Source organism: Elgaria multicarinata, chromosome 1 (genome assembly GCF_023053635.1).
Source record: "Elgaria multicarinata webbii isolate HBS135686 ecotype San Diego chromosome 1, rElgMul1.1.pri, whole genome shotgun sequence".
NCBI lineage: Eukaryota > Metazoa > Chordata > Lepidosauria > Squamata > Anguidae > Elgaria > Elgaria multicarinata.
This window is the reverse complement of record NC_086171.1, coordinates 144,859,613-144,872,868: the sequence shown is the minus strand read 5'-3', so window position 1 is coordinate 144,872,868 and position 13,256 is coordinate 144,859,613. Positions and strand designations below refer to the sequence as shown.

The 13,256-nt window shown below is 43.4% G+C and overlaps 1 protein-coding gene across 1 annotated transcript in view; it reads right to left on the bottom strand.

Annotated features, from left to right (window-relative positions):
• Window positions 1-13,256, bottom strand: part of C8B (complement C8 beta chain) — a 46,644-nt gene that overhangs the window by 4,734 nt on the left and 28,654 nt on the right. Inside the window, exons 7-10 of the mRNA XM_063138464.1 lie at window positions 12,888-13,128; window positions 8,233-8,361; window positions 5,840-6,003; window positions 4,079-4,232 (exon numbers count right to left, since the gene is read on the bottom strand). Of these exons, the coding sequence (XP_062994534.1) occupies window positions 4,079-4,232; window positions 5,840-6,003; window positions 8,233-8,361; window positions 12,888-13,128 (688 nt within the window). The remainder of the gene's footprint in view (window positions 1-4,078; window positions 4,233-5,839; window positions 6,004-8,232; window positions 8,362-12,887; window positions 13,129-13,256) is intronic.

The window sequence follows — 13,256 nt, the reverse complement described above, 5'->3', positions numbered from 1 at the left end:
TGCGTGATTGGCTACTTTGTGTAGTGGGGGCCAAAAAGGGTTTGTAAATGGATAACAAAGCTCCAGTGATCAGGAACCTTGATAAGGCAGGGTTCTCGAACACAGGGAGCCTGGTAAAGATATTCAGTGAAAGATGAGTGGAGGCTGGTGGCTCCGATGACAGTGGGGTGGTGAATCCACTCTGAGTTTCAGTCAGAACTTTAAAGGAGCTCTCTGAGGTGCTTTGCACCTTCTGCTCTACTGACATTGGAGTCAGCAGCCTTCACTGCTAGAGACAGATGAGAATTTCCAGTACCTGTTGAATTTGGCTGATACAGATGGGTAAGGGTCTGTCTCAGTTTGTTTTCGATAAGAATTTCCCAAAATTCACGAAGTTCTTCATATGAACGGCCGGGGAAGGCAACGGCAAACCACCCCACTATATAAGGCCTGCCAAGAAAACGTCAGTGAAAGCTGGCGTCCCTCCAAGAGTCAATAATGACTCAGTGCTTGCACGACAGGTTCCTTTCCTTTCCTTCATATGCGGGAGAGAAAGAACTTGAGATTTTAAAAAAATTCAAATGTGGTAGAAAGCAAAACTGACAGATTTGTCCGTCTTTACATTCAGCTAAGCCAGGATTGGGCACTTTGTGGCCCTCCCCTTGAGCTAAACACACAAAGATCTTTAGAGTAGCTGGGTATATGGGGACATTGGGAGCAGGGCTTGTAAGAGCACCCACAGCTTCTCCCCAGTTCAGCATTGATTAATGGATTTGATTTGTACCCTGCCTTCCTACCAAGAAAAAAGAGGCACTCCAGGCAGCTTACAATCATAAATAAAATCTGATTAAAACAGTAATAAAACAAATCCATTAAAACACTATTAAAAATGTCTAGTCATGTTGCAGGCAGGCATCTGCACAGACCAAGTAAGCAGAACTGCTGAAAATATGTATCAGGGAGAGGAGATAAAAAGCACTCCCCGCACTTGATCATATGTTCCCCCCATGCCATTCCCAAAGGCACGCCTGTCACAATACAGGAAAGCTGATATTGTGTACTTGTGCAAAGGATTGTAGCTGGGAGTTTCCCTCACTTGTATCTCTAGATCAATGCAACGTTGCAGCTGTGAATGATCTCCTTGATGTAGGGCAGGCCTGCACAACCTGCGATCTGCCGAGCCAAATGCAGCCAACCAATCAGTTACGGCAACCCACCAAGGGCTTGGCAAACCCCCTTGTTTTTGCTGCCTGCTTGGGGATGCAAAATCAGGGTGGGAAAGGGTGGGGTGGGTGAGGTGGTCCAAGCATCTGGCAAGTCACAGTATATGACTAGTGGGCTCTGTCCAGTTTGTGCAGGCCTGATCTAGGAAACCCACAGGCACATAAAGACCACACTTCTAGGATATCTGGATGTATGCTTTCATTTTGAGAATCAATAAATTTAGCAGGCTGGTACAAACCGCAACAGCTTTATGGGAGGTATAATTTCCTAACATTATTAGAAATGAAGGCAGTGGATGGGACATAAATTCCTGCCCAGAAGCTGCATCTACCACATACATAAGAGGACAATACATCCATCCCATTTATAGAGCTCCACAGCAGTGTTGGCCCAAAACATTTTGCAGCAAATGGTGCCACCCACCCATGTGTCCTCATCAATGTACATCTTGCTATTTACTGTTTTACTCTGTACAGCACCATGTACATTGATGTTGCTATATAAATAAATAAATAAATAAATAATAATAATAATAGCACCCATGGGCAGGCAAGTTATTTTGGCAAATAATAATAATGCCCCCCCCCCATCCCTGGCAGTAAAACTACAATGATAACAAAGTAAATAAATTAAATAACAATGAGCTGCCATTTCATGATACCCCACATCTGCTGCCTGAGATGACTGCCTCGTTCTGCTTAATGGTGGGGCCTGCCCTGCAGCACAGCCAGAGAGCGGGAGGTATGGGGATCCAGTGTGTCAAAAGTCCCTATAGGACTTGTACAAAGCACTTGTGAAAGGAAGCTGCTTAGGTCTCTGGCACACTCAAGTTAGCACATCAAGGCCTGCAAATGATAAAAAGGCAGTGTTCCCTGCCTGCCAACAAGATGGAAATGGGGCAAAAAAAGGGAGAAAGCAGTGGGGTAGATGCATGTGCACGCTACCTGTTTTAAAGCAAAATTCCCCCCTTGTCTATGGTTGCCACTAAAACCAGCCCCTTCTCAAGCTGTCTCACTGCCTGAAGCAGGAGCACACACACCGCCACCTCCTCCTTGCGCCCTCCCCCTCCACTGCCACCACCACGTGTCCCTTCCCCCAGCCATTTTCTTTCCCTTCCTGCCCACTGCTGCCTCATGCCCTTTCCACCCCTGCCGCCACTACATCACGCCCCCCTTTCCCCATCCTGTGCTTCCATACTTTTGCTGCCAGCATGCCAGCGCTATGGAGGAAAGCGCAGCCAGAAGAAGTTAGACGGAAACTAATCCTGGGTCTCATGAGAGTTTGGCTGAGCTCTCGTGTGGAAGCTTCTTCCAGCTGCAGGGCCCTTGAAGGGGAAACAGGGGAAAGGGCAGCTCCTCCAGAGACACCTCCCCCAGACACACTCTCTTGCTGCAGCAAATTCCTTGACAGGAATTCCTTGGCAGGTGGGGCTCTCTAGAGCACCTGGTGGAGATAGCACCTCCTGACTGGGGTGGGGCAGGAGAGCAGCACAATTTGCCTCTCCTCCAACTCCGCCACCTGATGCAGGCTCCTCATCCTGCTTCATGGGTGGGTCAGCTCTGACTACAGAAAACACAGGAAGAATGAGAATCTCCTAGATGGACACCCCCACGCCTAGCAGTCCCAACCCACTAGAGTTTTGCCAACATAACCTGGGATGAGTTTCTATTATGAAGGCCCTGTCCTAGGCATCTTTGTCCAGAGAAGAACGACCTGTGCATCAGCAAAACCTTTGCATCCATTCAATCCCTAGCACCTCCCGCTCAAGATGGGTAGTATGGGCACAGAGGCATTGCAATCCAGTGGCACAGACTGTGCTTTGCAACGCAGAAGGTCCCAATGCAATCCTAACATCTCCATTTCAAAAGAAATCTCAGCAGGTAATGTGAAAGACCTCCAAGAACCGCTCCTAAATTCAGAGTGGGCAGGACTGGGCCAAATAGACAGACAGTCTGACCTGGTATAAGGCAGATCCCTTGATCCCTTTGCCTTTGCACTGAGCCCACGGACAAGTGCTTAGAGAAAGCCAGTGGAGGCTGGTGGCTCCATTTCAACAGGGCTGTGAATCCATTCTTGGTTTCAGAACTTTGAAGAAGCCATCCAAAGTGCTGAACCCGATCCCTAAAAGATTCAGAACCTTGAAAGTTCTGGCTACTTCTGTCTGGAACCCAGAATAGATTCACCACCCCACTGCAGTAAGCATGGAAAATACTGGGCTTGACGTACCTATAGTCTGACAATGGCCCAGCGTGGTAATGAATTAAAGCAAAACCGAATATGTAGCTGCATGTTAATATTTACGGAATGTCTGCTTTGGCTCTTAAGGCAGCTTCGTATGTCCAAGCTACACATTTTATTACAATTAAAAAAGATTTCCCCCTAGGCAGTTAAGACAGTGTCATCTTCAAAGCAAGAGCAGCCCAAATTGGGAAGAGGGAAACGCGCCCAACACAGAATCTCTGGTGATGATAATGATGACAATCTTTAGCAGTTGCAGATGGCATTTCATCTTCCGAGAGCTGAGAGAAACACTAATTAATGGCCAGAGAGCCAGTCAGCTCGCACAGCTTAGCAAAGCTATTTCCGAAAGAGATTTAAAGCAGATTGCAACTTTGTGTTTTATGCATAATTGAGTTGGAAAAGCCATCTTAAATGTAAATGATTAAGATGATATGCCACTCGCCAAAACGGTGTAGTCCCATATCTTGCAGTGCTGCCCATGAAACCATAGGGACATTTCAACGTATCCCCCATCTTATTATATTTTCTTCATAAAATTTAGTGGGAATAATAGGAAATCGAGGAGAGTCAAGGCAAACCACAGTCTCACGTGATTACAAATATCAGACAAGAAAGGAGAGAGGCCAGATCTTACCTTTTATAAAGGGGCTTCCATTGCCCTGGCATGGAGCACAATGGCAGCTATCGGTTTCCTGTTGGAATTCCGCCAGGGCACGCCTCAAATTTTGTTTCAGCGTATTTGCATTTGCAAAGGTGGCTGCAGTCACTAATTGATAAAGCGGCTCCACCTATAGCATGGAAGGAGGAGAAAAGTCTGGTAATATATTCAGTGTAAAATCATGTACAGATTCCTGAGCAAGGTAGATCAGACATAGGAAGCTGGCTTATACTCAAGCCAGTCACACAACACAACAGCTCAGAGTATGGGTTGAGTACGGGTTATTGTTAAATCATGGGCTGTCACTGAATTGTGGATTGTTGGATTGTGAACTCTGGGTTGCTTGGGGTTAACAAACCATAGTTTGATCATGTGGCTGGGTTCACACAGAAAAAAGGAGACACAGGTTCTCAGGATGCAAGGAATTGTGTATTTCAAAGCCCAACACATTTTGGCCTATGTTCTTTCAAAGGCCTCCCTCAGGGGGTTATTAAAAGATGTCTGCAGAAATATTTCTAGCAAGGTGATTGCCTCCTATGATAATCAAAGGCCCCTGAGGAAGGCCTTTGAAAGAGCACAGGCTGAAACACGTCGGGCTTTGAAATAAAGAATTCCTTGCATCCTGACAACCTGTTTCTCCTTTCTTCTGTCCTGACTTAGATGCTCTCCTCCCTTTGGTTTTGGGTTTACACAACACAATGACCCACAATTCAACAATAAGCCATGGTTCAATGACAACCCATAGTCAAGCCATTCAGGACCCATGCTCTGAGTTGTCGTGTTGTATTGAGTCAGACCCTCAATACAATACAACCCACCTCAGTATTGTTTACAGAGACTGACTCTGGCCCTCAAGGATTTTCAAACAGGGATCTTTCCCAGTCTACCACGAGAAGCCAGGGATTGAACACAGAATCTTCTCAGCACAAACAGAGTCAGCCCAAGACATTTTGTTCCCTGAGGACAAGATGGCATCCCCTCCCTGTTCCACATACAAAAGTTGACTGGATTGGCAATTGAGTCTTACTTCAACACTGGTGATGGGATAGCATCCTCAATGCACCCAAAACAGCAGGCTAGTTTAGGGCCATGAACAGGTCATGTGGCATACACTGCATTGTCCTCCAATAGAGGGGAATGTCTTGGCACACGTTTTCCACCCCTGGACCCAGACAAGGGAACTGGAGGAAATTCCCATTCCCATTTCCAACTGTTCCTGGAAACCCCATGAAAAGCTTCTCCTGAGGGATGGAGAACCATTGCGAATGAGGTGGACATTCAGACAAAAAGAATGGGGAGATGGTTGAAAAATGAGTGGAGGCACCTTCCATGAACCAAGCTCCCAGTCAGAAAAGTGTCTCCTGATTTGATGATGATGATGATGATGATGATTGCAATTTCCCCTTTCCTGCTCAACATCCTGCAAGGCAGCCCACCCCATCAAACAGGATCCCCTGATCCCCAGGAGAGGAGTTGTGGCTTCCATTGGCACGTATCTGGATTCAAGCCTTAGAAGTGGACATGAAATTTAATATATCATATCCTCTTGCTTTCAATAAACTAGTTAAGGGATTACTTTCCTGGTTTGATTCCATTAAAAATTGACACCCAAATCCAATGTGAAAATGTGAAAGCTATATTCTACTTTTCTTTTTTGCAGATTTTCACAAGCTCTGTTCCCAAATAGCCTTGCAGTTTGTTAATACAACTTTGTACAGTATGATTGCTTTACGCAACCTTCATCCGGATGATTTCGGGGTTGTACTGAACAGCATCTCCCCACTCTTGCATCAGTTCTGCAGTCGGCAGGTCTTTGTTAGCAAGAGTTGTGATATATTCACTTGCTCCTCCACGAACAAGAGCAATAAAATCTTCCACAAATTTCTTTTCTGACGTGGTGTCTGTAGAGAGATTGACAAGATATTATTTATTCAGATTTTGTATCGGTTTACACATGCATGTTTGCCATTCGGTGTCTGTAACATCAAGTAATATGGGTGAATGGATCACCTGCAGACATAACACCACAGGCAGAATGCCATTATTCTCTCTAGCAGTGAGCTCAAGATGTTTCAGAAGGAGAGGAAAAGAAAAGGGATATCTTTTCTAGTGCTGTGTTGAATCCTGCCCCCTATTTTTAGGAAATTTCTCTCACTGCCTCTTTTGCAGGGAGGGAGGGGAATTAAGAGAATTTTCTCCTTGGGGAGGGAGAGAGTGTTTCCACATACCTTTTTAAAGTGTAGCTGGTTGTTTAGGGGCCTTCTTCCTATTTTCTAGTTTTTCAAAAACAAACCCCCTAAGACAGGCTGGGCTCATTTAGAGGAGCCCAGCATGTCTTAGTGAATGCCTACTGGAGACCATGTGACCTTGCCCTCTCCAATAAGCATTCAGGAAGAATTCCTGGACTCCTGAAAATGCTGGGGGTGTTTTTTAAAGAATAAAAGCAAGCAAGAAAGAAGACCCCTCATCAATCCTCCCCCACTCTCCAAGGAGAAAATTCTCCAAAATTCTCACCTCTACCAGCCTCTTTCACCTGAGTTTTATTTCTCCCCCACCCCCCACAAGATGCTAAAATGGAATGATTGAAATGTACGGCACAGCACTAATCTTTCTCCTTTCCCACTCCCCAGAACGTGTGCCTCCCCCACTATACAGCTATAAGATGCTCAAGTTTGGAATTGGAAGACCTCTAGCACTACATAACACAGTAGGGGAAAACCTCAGGTTGTGAGGGGGAAGGTGTCCTTCATCCCTTTCCTATCCCTACTCCTAAACCTCCCTCCCCACTGAGGCCTGAACAGCACTGCAGGACTCCTGGTCCAGGTTGCCTAGAGCTGTGAACAGGAGCACACCTCTTCGGGGTGGGGACACTATAACATTGCAGTGTTGGAGGTCCCAGAGGTGCCACCTAAAATGCAATTGAGACTGCAAGTTCATTGGAGATATAATGTGTGTGTGTGGTCTTGATCACTGCAGCCAGCCTCAGTTCTTCAGTATGCCGGATTTCCATGCACTGCTAATGGTATGTTTGGATAAGGGCCTGGGGCACCTAGCTCCCGATATGCATAGCTTCCTATTGCACATTGTGTACACCACAAAATTAGGGCGTACTGCACAGATTTTGAGATTTGAGCCTACGCATGCAGAGTCCCTACACAAAACTAACATCCAACAAAAGTTGAGTCTGTTCCGGTTTGTACGAACATGATTCTTCTCCCCATCTCACCCCAACACACACACACACATATATAGGATAACAATATATTTTTTTTATTTATTTATTGCATTTCTATACTGCCCAAAAGCCGAAGCTCTGCCCATAACTCCACTTGATTACTAAAAGACTGGGAGCTAATAAGTCCATTGCCTTTAGATGTTCCTTGAGCAGTACTGGAACATCTTTAACTTCTAGCAGTCTTAGTTACACTCCTTTGTTCTTAGGATGTTTCTAACAATGAGGTAGAAATTCTACACACACTTACATGAGAGTAAGTCCCATTGATCTCAGTGGGTCTTACTTCTGAGCAAGCATTATGGGATTGGACTGTTAGATGATAAATAAGATGATGGAGTCCAAAGGGTTGAAACTTTCTATAGTGCAATCGTAGGCGTGGCTACTCAGAAGTAAACCCTAATATATTAACTGAGACTTACTCTCAGGTAAGTGTGCATAAGAATGCAGCCTTAGTTCCTCTAAGCCTTGTCCGTTATTCTGCAATTATAATAATGTCAACAATATTGCTTCAAACTGATTTATTTTGTCTGTCGGTAAACCATTAATGGTACTCTGTCTTCCTTTCTTCTTCTGATTTATTTTAATAATTTTTAAAAAGGAAATATGAAGGAATTGTGACTTTCTCTGTTTTCTATTGAAATAATGGATATTTTAACACTACAGTTGTTGGTGATTAATTTCTGGAAGTTAGATTAATACATTTCAAAATTGCACTTCATCTTACAAAATTATACCTTTACAATTAATATCTCACCAACAATTGCATTTCCTGAATGCTTAATTTAAACCACCTTCACTGATTTTTTTCTCTTATTCAAAGAAGTGTTTTATCAATGACATTTATAAAGGTAAACACAGAAGCATTTTTCACATGACTTGGTTGTTGTACTCTTACCTCCAATTTCCTTTAAAATAGCATCACAACCTGCAACTGTTATGCCAGCTGATACATGGACACCATAAATAGTTACACCAACTTTAAGTCCATTCTGAGTACAAGACCGGACATCATCAAAAGAGTAGCCTTTAAAAAAAAAAGTAAGGGAGGGGGGAAGAAAAATATTTATTAAAAGAAATGTATTCTTGGATTCAAGGTTTCCATAGTATGAAGAATGTAATTTCTGCTCATAATGCAGACCTGTACACACACTTGCACACACACACAACATCTGATTGTCTGGGTTAGCCCTTTTTTCCAGCTGTAACTTCCCTGAACATGCCTCCCCCAATCTTGGCAATTAGACATAGAATAAATGACCCTTTCATGTAGGGTGACCATATGAAAAGGGGGACAGGGCTCCTGTATCTTTAACAGTTGTAACAAAAAGGGAATTTCAGCAGGTGTCATTTGTATATATGGAGAACCTGGTGAAATTCCCTCTTCATCACCACAGTTAAAGCTGCAGGAGCTACACTAGAATGATTAGATTTAAAAGAGAGCAGGGCACCTGCAGCTTTAACTGTTATGATGAAGAGTGAATTTCACCATGTTCCCCATATATACAAATGACACCTGCTGAAATTCCCTTTTCGTTACAACTGTTAAAGATACAGGAGCTCTGTCCTCCTTTTCATATGGTCACCCTACTTTCATGTGATCCCTCCCCTCCTCCCCCAGCCTATAGGCCACATGGAGCCGGGGCTGAGGAAGGGAGGGCACAGGCCAAGCCCGTGATGGGCTGCATCCACCCCTCGGCCAACAGTTCCCCCATCCCTGCCTTATCAGTTCCTCTGTTTATTGGCCTCTTTCCATTTATTTTAAAACAGCCATATTGGGGAACTGGTTTGGGTCTGTGGCGCTGAGGTGTCAATTCTACCCTCTATGCCATTTCCCCCACTGTAAACTGCCTTCCCCCATGCTGCTATTTTCTCCATTAAAGAAAATATATGGGGCAAATAGAACCTTGGGAGACCTGATTTTAAATTAAAACATAGTGCTGGGAGAAAGGGGTATACCTCCTCCCCCCAGCGCTGTAGTCCTGATCCAGTTTGGGCTCCCAGTGGTTTTCTTGGAAAAGAAATGGAAAGATGAGGGATATCTGAGAACTGGTTCCCAATGTTCCCTCATCTAATTTAGCCCTATTGTTGACCACATGCTCCTTGAATGGAGCAACATCACTTGAACTCAACACCAGTGACCACATTACCACACTGCAGCAATTCACACTGATTTGCTCCTAACTACTTTTTCCATGACACAGGTGCATGATCAAGCCACGGCATTTGAACTGAAGTCAGTTTCAACTGGAGAAATTCTTGCCCTGAAATCAAAGATTTCAGCTTTGTCTGCAGCTGTTTCATCTCTATTATTTCTAAACTTTAAAAGGAAAGCACGGCGCAATGAATACAATCAATTTATCATATCTATTAATTGTCGCTATTGTGGCAGTACTCCCAACAGTAACACTGTGCATGCTTGGATTTGATTCTCTGTGTTGCATCAACACAGAAAATAGCTAGATGGATCCACTTTCTCAGAGAAAGACCAGAATGATTTTCATAGTGGAGGAATAATTCCTCACTAACAATAGTAGAGAAATGTCATGTATATTAACAATAATAAATTGAGTGCTTAACGATATGTAGCTGCGAACAAGATGGAGGCATCAGCGTGCTTGGGAGAGCCCTAAGTTTGCAGAAGTGCAAAAAATCTTTAGAAAAGTCATCCTAATGTTAGATCAATGTTCTTTTCACCCAAGGACGAAATCCAAACAGCCCTTAAGCACGACTCCACCATTCCAGCGACAGAGGGTTCAAAAGCGCTTTATTGATTAGTAATCAAGGCCTGGTCTCTTCAAAGGGAGCAATCAGACAAAAGACATAGGGAATACAGTACAGTATTTGAGCTTGCAAGGGGCAGGGCCCAGTAGCAGCATAAACCAATCAGAACATAACACCAGAGCTTCCTTATCTAATGCAAAACAAACCCTTTGTAACAGTAAATTACTGCAAGTTAACTTTCTGCCTGGAGCCAAGAGGCTATTGTTTTAGTTAGATAAGACAGTTACATGAAGACACCCTTGAAGACGCCTTGGTACGTGACATTTCGCCTGGTGTGTAATGGATACTTTACAGTTTCCTGTTAAAAATGGAGAGACTTCAGCTAACACTAAGTGGGCAGAAATAAAACAAAAAGCCAAAAACAATCCAGTGCTCACAAAATGCTGACTGTCTGTTGGGAGGAGAGAAATGGGGAAAAAACACAAAAGGGAAGAATAGGATGGAGTATTCTGGAAGGAGACATGGCTGATTGGTTGGAACATTGAATAAGAGCAACAATTTGTTGCAGGTCCCACTTGTATATGAACACATCACCAATTACCATAGGTAGTATATGGCCCATAACTATTTATTGTAGCCTATTTCCCTCTAGGTAACACTATTCTGGTTTAGCATCTAAGAGCACATATAGAGCTTCATCACACCAGCATTATACTGTGAAATCACTGCGAATTGCATGCAAAGGACTCAGAAGTTTTCCTCCTTATAATCTGCTTTGATTGTGAAGTACTCCCATGCATCCTGCCTTAATTGTGCAATAAAGCAAAAAGATTCGCCGTATTTAACCCCTACATTTTGAATGCATCTTCTGAGCCGCCACTGGGGCACAGGAGCAGGATTTTTTAAAAATGCTTACATCTGCGTAAGCTTTAAAGATAAAGACACCAAAATTGGCACGCACACCAAATTTGAATTGAATTGGGTCATCCGTTGATTTTTAATGATTTTTTTACATTTCCCCCCTTAAACTCACTTCCCGGTATACAAAGGATCGCTGCCGCCCAGTAGCAACAACAGCAACTATGAAAGCTTAGCGCTACGGGGATAATCCGATGGAAGCAGGTTCATGGGATGAAGCTTTTAGATTGGGGTGCAGAGAACACGGAATGCCCTGGCCCCTTGCGGTGGAATAAACTAGAAAACAGATGGACCGAGATCAAAAACACTGTATGTGGTGTTCTCACATGAACAGGAGTTTTCCAGGTTTCACCTTTCTCAGCAGCAGCTCCCACTGCCCCTGAAAAATCCCCACAAAGACTGGGCAAGATGAATTTTGAGGGGCTGCCGCCAGAAGTAAAGAAATCAGCAGCCACAGAAATGCTGCAGGCACAGGAGTATTTTGGATCCCAGTCATTGCGTGCCATACAGACGAGTCCAGTAAGTCCTCCTACAAATGGTTTGTCAAGCTCCCTTTACCAATCGGTAAACAAGAGACTGAAGCTATCGATTAACAGCCCAAATCTCTCTTTGCTTTACACAGCAAACACGAGCCCTTGCGAAAGGACCATCCATCAAGCTCTAAGAGCAATGTCAGATGGGTCGAGTCATCCCAGTAAGTTATTTACTGCTTCTAGAGACTGGATGCTTACAGAAAAGAAAAGAAATGGCACTATCAGGGGAACTCACATCTCCACCTTATTTATTTATTTATTTATTTATTTATTGCATTTTTATACTGCCCAATAGCCGAAGCTCTCTGGGCAATACCTCCCTTGACCCTTAGGCTGGGTATGAAAGATCGCAAGATCTTGTTACATTCTATTCATTTAGCCCATTTCATGTGAAACATTACATCCTAGCCTAAATAAATACACCTTACCATGGCACCCAATGCAGCTGTGTTGAGGTACAGTAGCCAATTGTTTAGGCCTGGAAGATTTGGTGTCATTTGTTTCACACAAAATGGCAACCACCATTTCAACTGTTCCTACATTTTCCTGTGGTCACTATGGCAAGGGAGTGTGTTTGTACAATTATGTTTAGTGTGCCAACTGCATCCTTTCCTGGGTCAGTTGTCCATGCCTTGATTACATAACACATAGCGCCCTTGAAGAGTGTCCAGAACTTTCCATTGGTACAACATGCAGGGGTTAGGCTGCTAACTGATGCACAGTGTTGAGGACATATTGAAAGACCTGGTTGCCAGCTGCTTTTCAGGCTCAATTCAAGGTGTTGTTTTTAAGCTTTAAAGCTCTAAAATGTTATCTAAGAGACTGACTGTCTCACATTATGAACTGGTCTAGTTATTAACTTATTAAGATCTGCGGGAGAAACTCTCCTGAGGACACCGCTGTCAACACGCAGGAAAGGGCTTTCTCCTTGGTCACTTCCAAACTGTGGGACCCTTCCAGAATTACAATTGGCTTCTATTCTCTTGGCTTTCAGAAATGTTGTTAAGGCTTATCTCTTTTAAAATTATTCAGCGTGCAACTGTTTTACTGTTTTTAGTGATCTTATTAATGCTTTTTGTTTTAACAGTTTAATTATTTTAACTGTTGTAAACAGTTTTACAATTTAATTGTTTTATTTTAGATGTCTTGGTGTATATAGTAAAAATAAATATTAGCGGTGCTGTCTTTGCAAGAGACCAATAGTTAACATCCAGATAATTCAACCCAAATGTTCTAGAGCAGTGGAAAAGGAATTAACCAATTACCTATTGTTTCCCGCAAATGTAACATCTTGTAACTATCAAGTACTTGATAACACATTGTTTGTACTTCAGCTTAAAACCATCTGGATCATGTGCAACCATCTCTGCCCACCTACCTGCTTTCTGAAGCTCTTCACTATTCATGACCAAAGTATATTCATAAGTGCCACCAAGCGTTGCTTCTGTGATGTAATGTGTTCCATAGTCTCTGAAGAGATCTCGATATTCCCCATAACTGTACTCTATAGGCAAGCGAAGAAGTCTCTGGAAGAACTCATAGTGAAGCATCAAGTCTCGAGTCTTCAGTTTATACTGGGCAACCTCCAGTTCTGCACGTGCATGGAGAAATTTGCTAGACTGTATTAAAAGAAACGTATCAAGTCAGAGCCAGGAATCTTTGCAAATCTTAGGATTATACACCCCATAGATGCACATATATATCTATAGATCAGTGTTGATGGAAATAGACAAAGAAATATAGGTAG